Here is a 21,839-nt window from a genome sequence, read left to right as displayed (position 1 = left end):
CAACCCACAGCAACTCCAACACAGATGGATCCTCTGAGACACCATGCAAGCTAAACAACTGTCTAACATTCTCCATACTCAACACAGCTATACCAAAAGCCCACTGGTACCCTTTTGGGTGTTTGAAGTACCCTCTCCTGAGGAATTCTATGCCAAGGATACAGGGGAGCCTCCAGACAAGTCACAATAGGATGCTTTTGCGGCTTGTTCCCAGGTAGGCTTACCCTAGTCTCCAACACAGACAGTTCTTGGGATCCTGCCAGCACTCCAGAAATACAGACGGATTCTTCTCCTTTTTAATCTGATGGTATTAGAGTACACTGTGCACCAGTGTCCAGCAGAGCTTTATATTCCTTTGGAGCTGATGTGCCAGACCATTGAGTCCACACAGTCCAGTAAACCTGGTTGCCCCTTTCCTCCACCTGGCTGAAGGCAGGGCCCCTCTGTTGCTAGTTGGGAGTCCCCATTACTTGATTTTTGTAACTGCAAAGCAAAAGTGCCTTCATAAGAGTCAAAAGTCCAAGCAGCCCTTCTACTCTGCCCAACAGACAGTGAAGTAGTAGTCTTCCTGTGTGAATGCTTTTTGGCTGTTGGTTTTCCTTGCACTTCCTGTACTTGCGCTTCTAGTCACCAGATAGGTTCACCATCTTACTTCCTCATGTCCTCCTCCTGGTCACACAGGAAGAACCAAAGGCTTGCATGTGGCGTGCACCACTGGCACCCATTCCCTTCAGCAGAAAAAGGCTGACTCAGTAGCTGAGTGTGTGGTTGGAGTGCATGAGGAAGAACTACCCTTCTTGGCTTGCTTGGAGACTTTGTGGGTCAGTTTGTTCACAGCCAAGAAAGAGGCCCACACGGAAGAAGCTTCATATTCTAGGAGCTGTCTATCCAATTCATATATAGTTGGTGCCTCCAACTATATGCTTCCATGCTTCACCATGGACCTCCATGGGCTGCAGGGCACAGCCTGCCTCACCATGGGCTTCACCACGGGGGGAATCTCTGCTCTGGCACCTGGAGCCCCTCCTGCCTCCCCCTGCACTGACCTGGGGATCTGCAGGGCTGTTGCTCTCACGTAGTCTCACTCCTCTCTTCTGACTGCTGCTGGTGTTGCACATGGGTTTTTTCTCCCTTCTTACATACGTTATCCCAGAGGCGCTACCACTGTCGCTGATGGGCTCAGCATTGGCCAGCGGTGGGTCCATCTTGGAGCAGCTGGCACTGGCTCTATCAGACATAGGGGAAGCTTCTGGCAACTTCTCACAGAAGCCACCCCTGTAGCCCCCCTGCTACCAAAACCTTGCCATGCAAATCCAATACACTTTCCTTAATCAACAAGGAATTTCCAAAACCTTTCTTAGGTCAGGTACAATTAGAGCTACAGACACCTATACACTCATACCTGCTAGAGTTAAAGGACTGAAAGCAAGCTTGATATTAAATAATATATATTTTGTAATTCATACAATTAAAAATAAAAGCTTAAATAATAACTTTATGCCCAAATTTGTTTGAATTCTCCAAATCACTGTTTAAGTCATGTACTCATTAAGACCAATATACTTGCATCCAACCAAATAAACAGCACAGACTGAAAATTAACCTCGTAAAACAAAGCTAATAATGTGTACTTTTAACTTGCTAATTTCTCAAAGAAATAACCGTTGATTCAGAAAGCAAGTCAATCCAAGTCATAAAACCTAATTTCTCATACAAAAGTAGGAGTGATAAGACAAACTTCTACAGCTAATAACTAAAAACTTAATACAGAAGGGCTCCCATGCATGTGTTTTCAGTATATAAAGCAAAACCTGACTCAGCTAAAACTAGAAGTCTGCCTACCCCAACAACCCACTCGGCAGCAGAAGCGGCCTTCCAAGTACAAGCCAGGTATACAGAACACTTTCCCCAGCCTCTAGGAATTCACAGCCCAACAACTTTGAGCCAGACACGGTGTTTTGAACACAATAGCTCTCAATAGATTTTTTTCTTCCATTAATTTGTCCAGTCTTGTTTTTTAATTCAAGTAAAATAAGGACCCTATGGCACAGAGTTCACAGCTGAACTTAACCCTACGGGAAGCAGCGTCACCTTCTGTCTGTTTTTAAGACCCCAACTGCAAGTTTTCTTTAGTTCTTATAATACAGTTCTATTGGAACATTCAGTGAACAGCAATACTGTTCCCTATTCACCCTGTATGAGCCACTCATGACTGTATGCTATGTGTATATTATACTTCCTCCTCAATCATCACCTTCCAGATTAAAGCATATGGAAAAAGTAATCTCTTCCAGATCATTCCAGACCTTTGATCATCTGTATCTCTCTTCTTTGCAGTTCTACTGTAACCTTTTTGAGATGGGAGACCCAAAATCCACACATGGATTAACATGGCGTAATATTTTTTCTGCTTACCATTATAACAGTTCTTCTAACAATCTATAATATCGTTTGCTTTTCTGACCAGGACTAAGGATTATGCAGATGTTTTTATTAGACTGTCTTATCTAACCACAGTATCTCATTCCTGAGTGACAATGGCGACACATCTTGCATCATTGCATATGCAGAGTCAGGGCTGTTGATAGACACATTGTACAACAGTTCGAAACACATACAGGTTTCAAGGTTGGTTTGAAAAGGAGCGCAAATTAAACTGAAGGTGAGTAGTGTTAGGTGTGAAAAAAACTTGAGAGGATTTTAATTACACAAATACTCACAAGATCCTGAAGGTTATGTACAAAACTCCTACCAAAAAAGGCTCAAACAGAGTGTGATGAAAGAATATGTGATTGTTAAAAAGCTTTATAACTAAAAAAAACCCACAACAAAACCCCAGAAAAAACGCAACCAAAACGGTTGAACAGGGGCAAAAAGCCTTGACCCAGAAACTCTGCACTGTGAACTTGCTAAGATCTTAAAACACTTCACATCTGCAGAAAAACTGAGAGGGAAGACAACATAAGCACCAATTGTGTGCCTGTCCAAGTCTTAAAGCAGTCTGTGGTGACGGCCAGTCCTGCTCTCTCACTCCTGCTGCTGGTGACATCCATCATCATTAAGGAACGTAAGCTCAATACCCTTCTGCCTGAAGTTCCCAAGACCACGGACTGATCTGGTGACTGAAATGGAATTCCTGGTACAATCTTCAGGGACCACAGAAAAAGGTCATAAACTCCTCTCATTCAGACTATCTGGGGGAACACCAACAGAATTATTCCTGACACAGTGGGCTAGAGAGAACGCACTATAAAATGAAGTACTGCAGACTACTATTGAAAGCTACATATCAGTATAAAATGACAAATAAAAGAAATAGGATTTCCCTTTCAGGGCAGAAGTTCATGTCTTTTCCATATTTTTCAAAGTCTTTTGAATGATGCATAGATCCAAACCATCTTTACTCAGTGTGAGAAAACAACAGGTTTTTATAGGATGTCTGAATTGTAGAGAAAAACAATGAAAATACTTAACACCATAGTTAAACTACAATAGAGCACTCTGTCATTCCTTAATTTAGCTGATTTTTTAAATATATAATTCTTCTGCTAAACACTACAAAAAAATCACAAACCTTCTTTCTCAGTACATATTTCAAATATTTTACAAATCTTAACTGTTCCAAAGATCACAGAGTTAAAAAGAAAGGCCTTAGTTAACATCTAAATACACTTGTTTTCCATTTAGTTTTAGAGGAAGCTCTTCCAGTTTTCCAAGAAAAATCTAATAGCATCAGCTTTTATCTGTCAGGTGCAAAGCTGAAGTTAACATGTTCCCTTAAAGGTCAGAGCTGCACTGTTTTTAAGTAAACATATAATCATTAGGAAAATATTACCTCTTTCGCCCTAAATTCTCCACAACAGTATTCAAATTCAATCACAAAAGTCTCAAATATATCACTTAATTAAAATTTGTTCAGAAACACTGTTCAAAACCCACAAGATTAATATTTAAGGTACCTTGCATAATGTCCAAATATATTGCCAGACAAAACCAGCTGGCAGAAATGGTCAGTGACTGCACACATCCATCCACCCAACCCTGCAGTCTTTCTTGGATTTGGTTCATAAAAGGACACCCTCATGCAGTATTAAATGTGGATGGCTCAGATAAGGCAGACACGGGAGCAGAGCCAAGCCAGCTGAACAAGCATTGCCACTTTGGTCCAGCCACCTTGCTTACTGAAAGGTCAAAGCATACAAGGAAGGAGCAAGCAGGAAACAGATGAAGAGCCCAGAGACCCAAACTCAGCTGGAAGGCTACTGACTTGGATTCTGATCTAGAGGAGTTAACATCTATCTACAGGCAGGACACATTGAATGGTGGCTATCATGGCTCAGAGATAACCTGCAGGATAGTGTTTGTTTGGTTGCTTGGGTGGTTTTTAGGAAGATGGACTAGATTGGGCCAGTCACATCATGGAATGACATGTGGTTGACTGCACCGTTGGAGCTCTCAATTCTAAGACCCTGTCAAAGTAAACTGACTCAGAGCTGCATGCAGCTGAGTTTTAAAAATCTCCAAGGATGGAGATGCTACAACTTCTCTGGGCTCTTGTTCCAGTGTCTGACCACCCTCCTCACAGCCAAAAGTGTCTTCCTATAACAAGCTGGAATTTCCCATCTTCCAGCTTGCTTTCATCATCTTGGCCTTCCATTGTGCACTGCTGGGACAAGTCAGGCTTCATCTTCTCTGTAGTGTCCCATGAGGTAGCTACAGACAGGAATAAGATCCCCCCAAGACTTCTTTGCAAAGGTCATACGAAATCTGTTCTCTCAGCCCTTCTGTGTCTGCCATGTGCTCCGGGGCCCATGATCATCAGGGCCCCAAGACCATTCAGTGGACTTGCTCCAAGATGTCAAAGGTTCAGGGTAAGCACTATCACAGTCTCACAACACATTTAAAATTCTTCTCTGAAAACAGGATTTGAATAAACTATGTATTTCTAGCCAGTTTAGCCTTCCAAGAAGAACTAACTTTTAAAAGTTGTTGAGAATGAGCATTATTACAGCTTTTGTAATTGGAGGGGATTAAAGGAAGCGCCAACTGCCGGGGTCCAGCAAGGTCCAAAGGACAACAAGCAACCCTCTATAGCAGGAGCCCAGTGGATTTTGAGCAACAGCCAAAAGCCAGCACACAGTAATAAGCAGATGCTTCACCCTTTGCAGGTGTGGAGACTTGGACAGCTGTTTAGTTAGATCCCAAGGCAAACCTTGAAGGGATCACAGGAGTTCTGTATTACCATAACACTGGACAAGTATTAGGGTCATAGTTATCTGTTAATTGTTTTGACAAGAGCTTAAACTACATCATCACCATGCATCCCTGTAACACTGAGCTGTTTGTCCCAACCAATGGAAGAAGCAAAAAGACCACAGGCCTCAGCTGGGCTGTCACTTTGACGCGCTGCCAAATGTTCTTGGGACAGTCAGAGCAACAAAGTAATAAAGACCGAGACCTGCCCATGCAAGGCACAACAACGATTGTCACTTTGCAGCAACTTTTTCTTTGAAATGCACTGTAAAAATATTTTCTTTCAAAAGACAACTTGTAAGATACAATACCACAATACACAAAACAACTCTCCGCTTCAGACTAGTTTAGAAACATTTTACAAAAAAAAACCCAACCCTCCACAAAAAACAGTATGCTTGCCTGCTTACTGAAGACCAGTAAAATATAACATGAACAGTGAGATCTAAAGAGATGGAAAACAGACACAACATCATAAAACTTATAAAGGTGTTCTAGTATCAGCAGTAATCATGGTCACTATTTCTGCAAAGCACTGACCTACACACTTCACTACTTTGTTGCAATTTTCTTCTCCAGTATGTTATAGCTAGCTTTAAAATCTTATTAAAGTCTTTCAGACTCATGTTTATTATCTGTCAAATTTTTGACTTCTGGGACAGGACAAAAAAACCCTACCAAGCAACACAAGAGAATATTGTTTATAACATGAGTTTTCTTATGTCCCTTAGCACTGAATATAACATAAAAAACCAGTTATGAAGTATACACACTAAAATATTAGTGTCGAGCAATAGAAAGCAATTCCTTTAAGATGCAAATAGCTGAATTTCCTTCCTATAAAAGAACATAATGCTGTCACAAATGCTGTGGACTCAATTTTTCTCTCACAAGTGGAGCTTCAGGTGATTTTGTAAACAATTTTATTCTCTCCTCTAACAGGAGCACTGATTTGAAATAATTTTCCAGAGGAGAAAAAGAATGATAAGAGATGCTTTAGTAAGATTTTTTTTTTTTCCTTTTTAAAAGCCATTTTATTATGCAGAATATCAATTTATAATATAAAATGCTTTAAAGGATGGTTCTGCTTCCCCTCACATATTTTTCTTTTTCCATCAGCAATCGTACTGCTGATAGATCTATACAGACATTCAGTCATCAAATAGGCTGTCCACATTTATTTATAATCTGTGCAGTGCTTCTTATTACAAAATCTGAACACCTTCTAAATCCTAATGAATTTATCATCCCTACATTCCTGTGATGTACATTTACTGTTTAGGCATTACCTAACCATAAGGCAAATTCATTAAATAATTCTGCTTGAATAAGGTCCAGCTGGGTCCTTAAACAGGCCTAGTTTTAGAAGTATGAGCACCAATTTCTGCTAGTTTTCTAAGAGTAAAGGTGTTCATTGGACACCCAAAGGACAGAAGCACACTAAGCACATTTGAAAAAGAAGATGCATACAATTTGCCCAGGGTCAAGAAGATACATGGATCATCAGCAACAAAAGGAAACGGTGCTCTCAGTCCTCTCAGTACTCTGCCAACAAGCCCCATATTCATCCCACAAATCACGTACTTCAGGTAAATGAAATCACCTGAAAACCTGTCCTTCTCAAATTGTCATTTGTAACGAATACACATTTAACTGCATGACCTCTCAATATTAGAAAGTTGAATTAAAACCAGTCAAAACTATTTTACTCAAGCAATTCTACAAGAACAGTTGAAAATCAGCTACTGATACCATTCAGAAAAACAACATAAAACCCCCAACAACAATAATTTTCTCAAGGTTATAGAGGGAAAGTAAATCATTCCAGCTCTGTTTAAAGCTAGCAGCTGTTAAGAGGAATCTTTTAGAATGTTTTAAAACTTATGAATGCAAAAGTTTTAATTATGCGGTATTTCCTTCATTATCCTAAGCTCATGATATTCACAAAAGAAGTGGCACGCTTCACCTCAGAGGTATATGGCACCTCTCCAAATGAGCAGCATGTGGCTGCCACGTGGTCCCTAAGTCCCCAGAGTATTTTCCATCACTTCCAACACTCCAGTTCCAGTCTTTTCCATGATATTTCTTCAAACTACATTGGTCTTTCACAAGTATGGGACAACATCCATACACTGTGAAGACATCTTCCCCTTAGAACTTGCTAGAGGATCCTAGGCAGGATGGTTGCAGCAGCAAACTGCCCAAGTGTTTATTAAGCTTCATGGAAGGCTTTGCACTTTTTAAGCCCTGCATTGCTTTATCCACATTACTACTGTTAGCTAAACTAGTAGCACAAAGGTAGGTGGAGACATCTTCATAAATTGCTGCCACACATTGACTGCAGCAGAGACAAGCTTTAAGCTTTCTGGTTAAGCAAATGTTGAAAGTCTAGCATAAGTTGCAATTATATTGAGGAAGTAAAATCTTTCTCCTGTTTTTTGTAGCAAAATGCCTATGCAAAAGAAACTTTTGTTGATTCTTCATAGGGGAACAAGAGGCTGGAGAGCAGCCCCATGGAAAAAGATCTGAGGGTTGGGTTGATGGCAAGTTGAATATGAGTCAACAGCATGCCCCAGCAGCCAAAAGGGCTGGCCGCGTCCTGGGGTGCATCAAGAACAGCACAGCTAGCTGACTGAGGGAGGTGGTTGTCCCACTCCACACTGCACTGGTGCAGCTCCACCTCAAGTGCTGTGTGCAGTTTTGGACATCTCAATATAAGGACATCAAGCTCTTAAAGTGTGTTCAGAAGAGGGTAATCAAGATGGTGAAAGGTCTCGAGGGCAAGACTTACAAGGAACAGCTGAGGTCACTTGGTTTGTTCAGCTTGGAGAAGGCTGAGGGGAGACCTCATCATAGTCTACAACTTTCTCAAGTGGGGCAGCAGAAGGGGAAGTGCTGATCTCCTCTCTCTGGTAACCAGCAATAAGACATGAGGAAATGGAATGACTCTGCGTCAGGGGAAGTTCAGATTGGAATTAGGAAAAAGTTCTTCATTAAAAGGGTGGTCATCACTGGCACAGGCTCCTGAGGGAAGTGGTCATGGCACCAAGCCTGTCAGTTCATAGAGCATGGGGATGATACTTTTAGTCATACAATTTATTTTTCAGTAGTCCTGCAAGGAGCAGGGAGTTGCACTTGATGATCCTTATGGGTCCCTTCCAACCCAAGATATCCTATGATTCTGTGATTGATTTATCCATATGCAAAAAATCACCGTACAACATCTAACTACATCTGGGGAAACAAATTATATAGCATGGGTTTTCGTTACCAACACATACCAATACCATGCATTTTGGCTTCTAATAATTCTGTTGTCATCAGTTAAGATGACAATAGTTACACATCACTAAAAGTTGCTAAGAGGTCATTTTGTGTACAGTGTTAATACTTGCAGAGAACAATTGTTGTAACAGATCAGCAACTTGTTTCAACACTGATCAAACATTTACAGTTCTATAAGTATATAAACACTTTCCCAGACACTCCCGACTGTAAGATTACTGACAAAAAATAAAATAGAATGTTCCCTTAAAAAAAAATATGTTTCAGTAATCTTCTGCTTCCTGTTCAAAAAATTCCTAAGAGTTACACTTTGACATGTTTATTTCCAGGAGTACGTATTGTGATATGGTGGCATATTGCTTTTAAGTATACACTATTTTCAAGTCAGCAATTTAAGAGAAGTAAGTAGTCTCATGCATCTCATTTTTAAACTGAAGCGTTTAAGCAAGTTAACAGAGTAATGAAAAAAAACATTTCTACCAGAAGGACCCATATTCTATACAAAATTGGAAATTAACATAATGGACCCTACTGCCTTTTACAATATCTTCTTCAGTCTCTAGAAAGACTCCGATTCATTTGATTTAGCATTAAAAAAGAATACATTTTATTTATATTAATATTAATACTTATCTTTATATCAATATTTATATAATTTTACTATTTCATTTGTTTTACTTATAATAATTACAATTAATTATAATACATAATATATAATTTATAATGTATATACTATATAATAGATATAATGAAAAATATAATTTATTTAAATAGGTTAAATTTAAATATATTTATATTAACATTTATATTAAAAAACACCTTACTGAATGTTGACGCAAGACTTCAGCACATTGGCAAAAACTTGTTAGTTTGGAAAAGATTTAGACCATACTAATTGTTAAAGTGTTCTTTATGCATAGTAGTTTTTACATTTGCATAACATCTATCTTCTTTGAACGTTATTTCATAATTTTTTATCAATCCAAATATATAAATTCTAAGATAGTCTAACACATTTTCACTAGTTTCTCTTTAACTCATCTTCAGATATTAAGTCTCTTTCAAAACAAGCATTTACTTTGCTTTATAAACCACCCATTAAAAAAGGATTTTGGTATTTTCATTTTCAGAAACCCTCAAAGATTAGATTCTAAGCTGTCACAGCAGTTTCATGTACACAGCCACAGCATGCAATTTGGCTATCAAAACTAGTAGATTTCAGGAAATATGCATACTTCATAAATAGGAAAAAAAAAATATGTTCATTATGGATAAATGTAGGGTTCATAACTATAACTAATGCCCATCCTGTAGAACCTACAAAAATCACTCTTAGAATCTGATTTCAGATACCTTATAAAAGCAGATTTCCCCTAAAAGCAATAAGGAGCAGATGAAATACACCAAAACAAGCCATTGCATTTAACTTTTTTATAATGGCGTTGAATATACAGACAGGAACAGGAATACCACAAACAAAGCTATTAAACCAAATACTCTTTCCTGTTCTTTAAAACTTATGCTGCCTAACCATTCCCAGATATCTTCATGATTATTTTTTTAATAGAGGGCTGAGGCTAAATTAAGGTTTGAATATGCCCACAGACTGGAATGAAATGTCAATAGCCAGTATCAATCTTCTCATGCAAGCACACAGCTTAAAGAGGGACTTTAGCTCTAAGCTCCTTTACAGCACAGAGCACCAGCTGCCAATCCCCACTAAGTGCTATAGCTTATATTATTTGCCATATTCACTCCCAATTTTCTGCAGCAGATGAGTCTGGCAGCATAAACTTCTACTCTGTACAGAATATAAGAAGAGTAAGAGTCTCCTACTCTACTGTTTCAAGTATCAATCCTGGATGATCTACAAGTATTTGCAAGAGTTAGAAACATGCTCCCCATTCTTCTAAACAACCAACGAGGTGTGCACCACACTGGGCTAAAAGGTGCTTCGTTTAGTAGACACAAGTAAACTAATGCTTCAATTGTTGCAATAAGCTCTGATGTGTTCCTCTATACCTATCATCCACGTAGCTGCTAAACAGAAAAATACTTCTACCTCTTACCTCAAAAGATATTTTACTGCAATCTCTCAGCAGAAAACAGAAACCAAGTAAAACAAGAATGATAAGGCTCTTGCTTTTCCTCTGATATGTTTTTTCCCTTTGTTAATAGTATCTTCACAGGAAAAGCCTGTCAGAAAACAAGTATTATTTTTAAACTGTTCTAAGTGGGTGGCTTCAGTGCTCTAACTGGATCACAAGGAGCGGAATCTCTGATTCCAACCACTTCCTGTGGCTTGAGTTTTTCCCTCCAATTAAAATTCAAAATGAAATATAAAAATCTAACCACTGCTTCCACTTGGCTGCTATGCAACTTTTCTCTCCAGTTTGGTTGTTGTTGTATTTGGGGTTTTTTATTGAAGGCCTTTGGTTAAAATTATTTTTAGTTTTAAAAGACCCACAAAGCAATCTAGTTATACATGTCTATGCATCCCCTACTTAGATAAAATTTCCACTAAATTATTAGCTTTCTTGAAAAGGTGTTAACCAAATAAAATTGGAGTGGTTTGTTGCTTCTTTTAAAGTATGAGTATGAGTATGTGTAACTGTTACAATTTTTCTTACTATCACGCCTAGCTCATACTCTCTTCCTTAATACTCAATGTTATAATGAACTTCATTTTCAACAGCAGTTACAAAATGAGAAAGCACACCTTCCAAAAGGATCAGTATTGGCCAGCACAACAATGATTTTGAAGCATTTTTTTGAGCATTCGAGAACAGATTTACTGCAGTCTATCAAAAATATGAACAGTACATGAAACTTTAGTTTAAGATGTCCAATTCTGCAATTAAACTTTTTAACACAGGATTCATATAGCAGTCCCAAAATACACGGGGACAGTATAAAACCTCAAACCTAGTGGCAGCTAGGAAAAATAATAATATATGAATATGACTACAATAAGAAACATATTTTCTGTTTTCACAGAAACAACCTTCCACTGTATTTAAAGGAAAACAAATTAAAATTCGTAACTTTAAAATTAATTTTAATTATTTCACAAAGTGTAAAGAAAAGATGTGGACTTGTTTGTGTTAAGAATAGATCAACAGTATAAATAAAACCATGATTATATTTGTAACTTTCAATTAGATTGTACACTTTAGACACTAAGACACTATCTATCATTGTTTAATGGTATTTAATAGTAAGATCATTTATAAATACAATAACTTTCAATCTTACTATAATGTCATTTTTATTAAAAGGATGTGCCTTTAAATCCACGTTGCCACATTTTTCATGTGATCACTGACCATTAAAATACAGAATGCTGCACAAAAACATTTGACAGCAAAACCTGAAGTCTGTGAGATGCTGGTGTGATTAAAAGTTATACTAGAGATTTTAATAGGATAAGCACACACTTGTCTACTGAGCTTTAAAATGAGGACACCACCAAGCTCCTAATCACACACATCATTCACTTCAGTTCTTAAATTTATAGGCAGCAAAGCCACAGAATTTCACCAAATAACACAGATTTTTTTTTCTATGCAATAGCTTAGATTCAGATAATCCTAAAGGAAGGCCAGGTAATATTTATGATGTGTGGAAGGCCCCCACATTACCCTCCTCTAAAAAGTAATATAGCACAGAAAATAACATGTATGCCAACTTCATTCTAGGTACTCTGCAAAATCTTAGTAGCAATCTAAAATACAAATAGCCATAATTCATATATATGGAAATAAAATACTTTCAATTCCTTCATCAACCTCACTCCAGCATTATAAGATAACATTGAAAAATAATATTTGGTATGTAATATACTGATACTGCAGATAGATCACAGGTCTGACACAGTAAAATATATTAGAAACTGAACACCATGGATGCAGCAGAAAAAGGCAGCAAAAAAAGTAAACCATGAAACATCCCACGGCAGCTTTTCCTGCTACAATCTCTTCTACTTCATCAGCAGCAGCATTTCATATTTACACCTTATACCAACCCAACTTTTGGTATCATTTATGTCATCATGGAATTTGGGTAACTATTTTTCATTCCATTATCAAGGGATGTTTACATCTTTTAAATTTTGCATGTTATGATGCCAGCCTTCCTTCTCTATTTCAATCATTTACTGTCCTGAATATACTCATGCATTGCCAATACATCTCCCTTTTTCCAGGGATACACATCACTACATCTTCACTGATCTCAACAGACATTACAGCAAGATAAATGTCAACTCATATTGCAGTCATACCTTCATATTCCTTTGTAGAACTACTCAATCTATGTAACTGTTAGCATTAGGAACTGGGATCAGGGTATTGACAAAATTAATTTGCATTCAATTGTAACATGAAATTCCCCTCTGAAGGGAATGCAACAGAGAACTGCATCCAGGTCTTTCACATATTCATAAAGTACACTATTAATGTGCATTTCCTAAATGTAACCAAGTGTTGAGTGATAAACGAGCGTTGAGTGTTTCCAGAGAAGTAACAACTGTATTTAAAGCCTCCTACTAATAAGATCATTAACTAAAACCTAGCTCAGTAATAGCTATTCTCTTAGAAAAACTTTTTAAGTAGACAGTAACAGCCTTTTTCACTGTCCCAGTTCTTTTTGTTTGGCAACTATAACACAAAATCGAAGTCATAAATGACATAAAAGGCTATATTTGGTACGATTCAGCTGAGTTCAGAGATCTAACTGGTCCTGATACATGACGAAGGGTAAGAAACTGGCAAATCTCAGTGCTACCGCTTAGACCACAACACAGGGTAGTATGCAGTATATGAGATAGTGAAACTCCACATCAGTAAGCAGTGAGAAGCAGTCCCATTAAAACCTATTTCTTGTGAATTGCCCAGTATCTGCAAGCCATCGTGTCCTTGCTACTGTGATAGCTAGATTAAAGCTGGTACATTCAATCCCACTTTGACTGTAGCACAGCCTAGAAATGAAGGCTGCTCCTGGAGATACTTTCCAGTTCTGAGCCCACATTATTTCCCTTCAGAGCCTAAAAGAGTCAATGTCCCATCAGTGGCATCACTGGAAATAACATTAACTATACTTAATGATGCATGGAAAACACACTGGGCATTTGGTCTTGGCACAGAAATTATGAAGTACTAGTGATATTCCTTGAACTTGATAGTTATAGCTATACATTAAATCACTGACAATATAAAATAATTTATTGACTCTGAAGCATAATACAATTTCAATAGTTTAGGGTGTGGTAAAATTCTAGGTACAACACCACAGAGCTCAAAGTTACTGATCTGTGCTGTTTCTTGAAACCAATAAAAGCATAAACCTAGCCAAAGACTAGTTTATGAAGCATAATGTAAAGTAAATGATATGCAGCTCCCTTCACTCATACCACCGTGAAATTTATTTCAGAAACCTATAATGAAGGAGTCTGCTAATCTGGTCTCTTCAAGGAAAACCAGCCTAACAACTAATCCTTCCAGTCCAATTCATCCTGGCTGCTGAGCCTTCCCAATCGCCTAAGATTCTTTTGCTGAATTCACTTTTTGGTAGGGAAAAGAGAGGAATAGTAAGGAGGGTGGCAACCTGTGTCTCACATCTTTGGAGGTGAACAAGACCACCGCTGACAGCGGGGTGCCATTAAGGCCTGAATGCTATATTTGGCAACAGAAGCCAGTACAGATGCCATCTTCAAACAAAGCATGTTGGAAGGGGATTTTTTTTCTCCCTAAAAGCTGTAAGGTTTTTCCCCTCACAACCGTAATTATAAGCTCAAAAACAGCTATACAGGTTTGGGAGAGTTGTGAAATCTTCACAGACCACCAGCCACGCAGACAACTTTGAGTTTAGCTGCTTTTTACCCTCTTCAAAAACCTATTTCTAGAATTCATGACATCAAACTGTATGTGGGGAGGTCAGGAGGGAGCATTTATGACTTACTCTAACTTAGCCTACTTAGATGGCATGACATACACACACGTTAAATTCCATGACTACAGTTACATTATAAGTTGTTTTTCAAGATCTGAGAATATTTCTAGAGATCATAACCAGTGTTCAAATACTCATAGCTATATACTAACGTCATACGTGTGTGTGCACACGTCTGTGTGTACACATATAGGTGGTTTAATTTCAGGATTCCAATACCTGGAGACCTTTCAAACATTAATTCAATATTTGAAAGTATTAACATGAAACATTTCACTTCCATATTTAAATGTGTTCCCCTCTTGTTACTAACTAAAAGCAGTACTCATTCCAGGTCAAAACCGCTCATGAACTACTGTAAAATGTTGTTTTTGTTGTTAATACTTATCACAAGAAGAGATTTATACATATAGTACATAAAATACCATAAAGCCTGTGTTCTGTATGCTACTGAAAAAAATCTATCATCACTAAAGAGGTTACTTTAATAAAAAAGGGCTTATCTGCATATGCAGTATTAAAGAGATTTAAAACAGGCAGTGAAATAAATTACTGGAAAGGAAGAGCAAAGATTAAAATATTTAAACCCAAGAAAGGAATATCAAAATTGATTCAGAATCATATTTATGAACACCACCTACCCTGAGTAAGACTGAATTTCAATAATGATACAAAACCAAGTATGCAATCTGCCTGCACTGCATAGTTCATGCATATTTATTTATAATGCATATTTAATACTCATCAGGACCATGCTTGCATGACAGGACACTTACCTGACACAACTTCATGAACAAAAAGAATGAAAAAATAAGAGACTACGGATTTTAGCAATGAGAAGGCTAGTGGATAGCACATTACCCAGCTTCCAAAGTAGCCTACAGATTTTTCTTCTTCATTAACATATTTTTTTGCAACACTTCAGAGACAAAACCATCAACAATTTTCAAGATCTTTATGAGTGGCAGATCCTACGTAGGAATGAAAATTCAGCATATGACTATCCAAAACCATATCCTTGATATTTATATTGAAAGAAATTCCAAAAGCCTAAGCGGGAATTGGCATTATCATACCAACAATATCAAACCTGGGTTTCACACTGTTAAATAAAATGAAAGTTCCTCAGCATTTCTTGCTTGGGCTGGCAAAGATGTAGTTCTGATTAAGGATCAAGCTCATAAATTCTATTTTTCAGGGGTTTATTTGCTTCAAAAAGGAAAAAAGTATTTATCTTATAAAAGAAACCTTTTATTCAGGCAAATTAGTTGGTGAGAACCACATAAATGGCTGCTTAAGCTAGATTGTTTTGTATTGACAGACTGTTCAGTTTATCAGTATCTTCTTATTTTATCAACAAACCTAATGAAACTTACTAGTCTGACATTATTTGGGAGATAAAATACCTATCTATTAGAAAAAAAAATATATAAAATTATTCTTACCAAGATGACTTGGAAAAGAACTGGAAAAAGACGTATTTCTTCCACAAGGCTGCAAAAACAAATTTTAAGATTTATTTAAGAAGCAAGGAAGTGAATTCTTATTTAGCACACTTAACTCATAAAAGGAGCAGAGTAGTGCGCTTGCCAAAATCCATGACCCAGAATCTCAGCCTCTGAGTAGCTCTCAACAAAAATAAGCTCCACTTCAGTTATTAAGTAGAAACAGCAATGTTGTACTGCTTTGGAAATTACTTCTAGGTCTGCTTCACTGATCTGATTCAAGTGAGTGGAACAGTAATTAAATTAGTATTTTTAAATGGCAGAAATTAATAACAATTCAGAAATATAATACCATACATACTACGAAACAGTGTGCACCATTAATAATTTGAATTAACAGAGTCAGTGTGCATCGTGAAATTACAAACATGATGTGTTTTTTAAAGCATGCTACGTTAACTAACTTCTTGGGTTTAACATATTAATACATGATACATTTGTCAGCCACTTCTGTTGACAATACTGAGGAGTGGTTAGCCAAAAGCATTTAGCTATATTCCCTTGAATTTAAAAATCACATACAAACTAGCACACATATATATACTTACAAGAAAGAATATTCTCAAAAAACAGTAATACTTTACATTAATGCAGTCTTTTCTATCCACAAAACCCATAACACCTTATATTTATTAGTAAAGGATGCGTCTCTCACAAACACTACAATGACACATAAATTATGATTACATAGTCTTTTGTGTATTATATTATCTAATTTGAAGAATGATTGTCCCTTTTCCTTACACACCAAACTAGATGCCTATTCACCAAACACCACAGAAAACACCAAACTGAGTGTTTTCCTTGTGTCTTTATAACATTAGTGAAGTGCTTCAGAAACAACAGGTAAGCTTAGCCTTGTAATACAGCTATAAGATAAGACTGTATGATGAGTCCCATGTAATAAATACAGAACTCAAACACAGAGACCACATCTGAAAGTGTTGAGGATGTCCACTATGACCGCATGCTCAACATGTGCTTTTGCACATTTATTTGGGGAATGAGGCATACAACATACTTCAAAATTGTCTTGCAAGTCGTAAGTCAGTTAAAAAGACAAAGTTCTATTACATAGTTCTCTGTGAATGAACAGGAGTGATATTTGACTAAAATAAGCATTTCATTTCATGACTGAAGCTTTACTGTGTAATACCCTGTACCAGCTTCTGGTACAACAATAACCAGATTAATTCTGTTTGGTTAACTATTTGTTAAGAAGAAACCATATGTTCCTACAATTACATGTTTCCATTTAAGAGCTTTTACTCACATCCATCCAGTAAGAAAAGACAAGAAGGTATAATTTGTTACAGATAGTGTAAGCTAAAGCACTAGTCTGTGAACTGAAGCAACTAAAAGGAATTGCACACTGTCTTCTATGAACTTAACGAAAAAATTGAAAGGGGGCTAGAACAAGCATCCAAGTGTCATAAAAATCATAAAATGCTTCATTTAGATTAGTGTCTCCTATCAGAGCCCTGGTTCTTCATATTTGTTGAAGTCATTTTATGTAAAGGAAATATAATAAGGAATGAAAGGCTTGCTAACCATGCTAAGGCAGAGCAACCATATATACAAAGAACTGAGAATTACTCAGATATCAGATATATGCATTAAGTATAAACAATGGTTTCCTATTTCATATTGTTTTCTTATTTCTCTGATCCTTGAATTCACCTGAATAATGATGACCATACAAAATCTATATATGAAGTTGGATAGGAGCAAGGGCTTAGCCTAAGACCTATTGCATTGTACAGCATTGGCATATGGAGCTAAAGATGAGTAACACGCACCCACTAAATTGGTCAAAACCTAACAAAACAATATAAATTATGCACCTATATAAACATGTTCAATACAAGTAACTGCCTTGTTTAGCCAAATGTGTTCATTTTTTTTCTTGCATAGAGAAATGTGTAAAAGCACAGATTACACCCAATGGAGAGAGAGAAAGAAGATTTTATGTAAAGAAAACCCCTCATTATTTCTAAGTTAAGAAGCCTGAATTTTAGGACGATTTCTGTTCTTATTTTGATGGAAAAAATATCCATTTGCAAGGGAAATTCCAAGTTCCTTACGTAGGTCAGGACAACCTTAAAGGTATTCTCCTCTGTGCTCTCGCAATTCTTAAATAGACAGTCCATGGCACCCTGGACACAGCCAGGTCAGAAGATAGTCATAGGATTGCAGACAGGAAGAGTTGTTATATTTGAGGTTTACTTTCCAGGGCCAAATCTACTAGTTAAATTAAAAGCTTAGACCAAGTCTGTAAAACAGAATTTTGCTGATGCGGGTATAACAATGCTGAATGTAAAAATGGTCATTTACACACCACAGGTTCCCAGAAAGAGCAACTACTACAGCAATCTTATTGACAAAACAAAGTTTTGCCAGCACAACTCTTATGCTCAGGGCATATTGGAACTACTTACCCCAGCAAAAGCTGCTTACTTTGCTATGTAAGCAGCATTTAAACTGAGAACACATTGGCAGTAAAATACCATCAAATACCAAGAACAGCTAAGCAATCCTATTTAGGCAAAAGCTAAAAAAATGCTTTTGTGGTAAAAAGTAAATTATGAAACAATTGGTTTCAAAATCTGTAAGCAGTCCTGACTGTTACAACGTTAGGATGTCAGCTATACTTTCTGCTGAGATAAGCTAAGACAAAATGAGAGCCAATACAGCTATTCGTAAAGGTCACCTGCAAACCTTTATGATTGAAATAAGAAACAGCTGCAGCCTTTAAAGAAAATTATACACATAACTTAGCTAAAGCATAAAGACACATCAAGCAGTGTATTAAAACAAAGCTTAAATCTGTTTTATCCCAACTTTGCAGGTATGTGCACAAGAGAGTGACATTACCACATTTGTCATTGCTGTTACATAGTTTTACAAAGGAAGTGTCTTAAAGCAGGTGAAATTTCAGCTATAGAATTTATTTCATAGAACGGTCATATTCTAAATCAAAAGTAGTTTGGTTCTTTTTAGGCTTTCATAAAATGTGTATTAAAATTAGGTCCTACCCTGTTTGAAAAACACAGAGAATCATCCCCATACATATAAGCAAATCATTATATCAAGTACTTGCATTTTCTTCTCAGATTACATCCAAATAAACAACAATGGCTCATCTGATCAATTACCAATCAATAGTCATCTGATTTTATAAGATTTGCCATCAATACAATCTGAATTTTTAACACACTAACATTTTTCAGAATAAGATTATGTCTCCAATTTTGCTTTCAGAACAATTGCAAGATCTCTTTTTTAAAGATATCCTAAATTGCCTTGTTGCAAAACACAAACCTACTGCAGGGCACTGAACACAGACCAAAGGCTTTTTGTTGCAGGTGAGGTGCATTAATGATTCCAAGTACCTGCGTTGAAGTAGGAGCCTTAGAACAGGATTTCTGATTTAGAATTTAAGCTTTCTTAAGTCCCAGCACTTGCATATAAAAGGCAGCACCTTATGCCAAGGTGTGAATTTACACTGCCTTGTGTTCACTTCTAACATGAATAATTCTGGTACACAGTAATGAATACAGTCTTGACAAGAGAGAATAAGACTAACTTCTTTCTTATTTGGCATCAAGAATATCTGTACTGGTTCCCTATGCAAAATTCTTCGACGAAAACATGGTATTTCAGTTGTATGTGTTCAAGCTGGGTATTATACCAAGATAGAGAAAGAAAAACAACAAACAAACAATAAAGTGAAATCAATAAAACTTCTGATCTTGTGTCACCGGCAAAGCAATTTAGTGACATCCCTATTTTATTCCTCTAAAATTGTCTAACAATTAAATATTCTTATTAAGTTTTTTTTTTTAAAAAAAAAGCTTTTTTAGTAAATTCTCTGCTCAAATCAACACTACAAATCCTACGTATCCAGATAACTCTATTCTTCCTTTATAGGTAGGATTTACCTGTACATAGGCTATATCTACAGTGGCAGTTGGTCCTTCAATAAAGGAAACTGCAAAAGTCTTCTGTAAAAATACAGAGCAGTGAATTTTCCAAAACACTGAGAATTGTGCTCTTAAGTCAACCCATTTCAAAAATTGGTATATTATAATATTGTTTCAAGTTTTTATAAAAAAAACCTCAGATTGGTACACTTGGAGTAAACGCTACTGATCAGTCTTTCACTTCTCATTATACAGAATAAATACCTTTTCTAGAAGGGCAGCAATGCAACAAACAAAACACACCTCTCAATAAAAACCAGGGGTTAATACACAAACAGATTTTGATTTTTCACCCCTGACAAATGACTTAAGAATTCATGCTCTTTACATCATGGTGCACTGCAGTCTGCTTTTATTCATGTCTGTATTTTTGGTCTGGATCATTCACAAAAAAATCCGCAAATGCAAAAGCACACAAATGTTTGTATTATCGAATTGAAAAGCTGCAACCAAGGCTAAAGAACAAACACAAAATGACCAACACATCCATGACTTCATATCACTTTAGCAGCATGGAAGCACAGAAAGTTGGTGGAAATAGTCAAATGGAAACTCCTGGATCTCATACAGCAAGTAAGCTCAGGGATATGAGCTGTTAAGTTGTAACAGCCTCTTAGGGACATTGGTACCTTGAGTAAGTTACAGAAAAGCTCACATTAACTCTGGCTGAATCCCACACAATAAAGACCCACCACTGAATCAGAAAAATCTCAAACTCCTCTTACTGCCACACTTTCATAACATCCCCTTCGGTAGCTCTTCAAAGGCAAACACAATGATCTTATCATTGATTTTAAGAAATATTATACTAAGGCACAATTTACTATGGTATCTACCATAAAATACACCAGGGAGAAGATCTATCAACTTTATCTCTAGGGGTCCCAATTATTTTAAAATCAATTTTCTGGCAAAGATTTATTCTTCAGTTCCAGCTCCCAAGATTTTTCAGCAGCTGCAGTTTACATTTCAAATGACCCGGGGGCAAGGAGGAAGAGAGGACTTTTGGCCTTTCTACGGGCAGATAATTATGTTGGATACAGAATAATTAGATTTTTATTTAATGCTTTACTTTTTGTAGTAGACGGTAAAGGAAGATATACACAACAAGAAAGATCTGTATGTAAAAGGGATATACATCACTATTATTTGATGATTATATTTTAAAATCTTTCATAAGTGTATAATTAATATTGAACATGGGAAACCTACCAAGGAAAGGCTAACCGCTATTCATAAACACAAAGCAACAAGATCTAAGAATTAAAATAAATGTGCAACTGCACTGTAAGACAAATATCTGAAGTAGGGCATTTCTTCTTTCAAATATCTTGAGTATTTACTACAACTATCAAAGTATGTGAAATGAAGGAAAATACTTTTCAGTAAGTATAATATGAAGGTTTGTACTAAATGCACTGCTCCACTGCAGTTTGTTTTCATCATTTATGAGCAGCTGAATGTTAATAACTTCCAGTAATTATGTGGTGAAATGAAAGGGGCTTACTTTCAGTCCCAGCATAAGCTCAAAAACTGTTTGTTGCACACATTTATTGGAAGGGTGTCAACACAATCCCAGTCATTTTGCCAGCAGTCTCAGCAAGCTTACTGAGGAAGAACAGATTGTATTTTCAATTCCTATTCAGTTTCCAGCCTCAAGGTTCATATTTTTATAGGAATATTTGTCTTTTGAAATGTCTAAACCACAATGTATTGTGTTTTACCCATTTCCCATTATTTCCTACAGTTTTCTCTTGCCTATTAACAAGTAGTATAGAATACCAACAATAAAATAGCCAACGATCTTAAAATAAAATGTCCCCCTTTTTTAATATAAAATCATAATACAAAATGACTCCCAGTC

General features: G+C 36.7%; 1 protein-coding gene across 2 annotated transcripts in view; it reads right to left on the bottom strand.

Moving 5' to 3' along the window:
• ULK4 (unc-51 like kinase 4) overlaps positions 1 to 21,839 on the bottom strand; it is a 249,721-nt gene that overhangs the window by 107,723 nt on the left and 120,159 nt on the right. For both annotated transcript variants that reach the window (XM_056334570.1, XM_056334571.1), the window contains exon 31: positions 15,933 to 15,981. In XM_056334570.1, the coding sequence (XP_056190545.1) occupies positions 15,933 to 15,981 (49 nt within the window). The remainder of the gene's footprint in view (positions 1 to 15,932; positions 15,982 to 21,839) is intronic.

Source organism: Falco biarmicus, chromosome 4 (assembly GCF_023638135.1).
Source record: "Falco biarmicus isolate bFalBia1 chromosome 4, bFalBia1.pri, whole genome shotgun sequence".
Classification (NCBI taxonomy): domain Eukaryota; kingdom Metazoa; phylum Chordata; class Aves; order Falconiformes; family Falconidae; genus Falco; species Falco biarmicus.
This window is presented reverse-complemented; position numbering and strand designations above follow the sequence as displayed.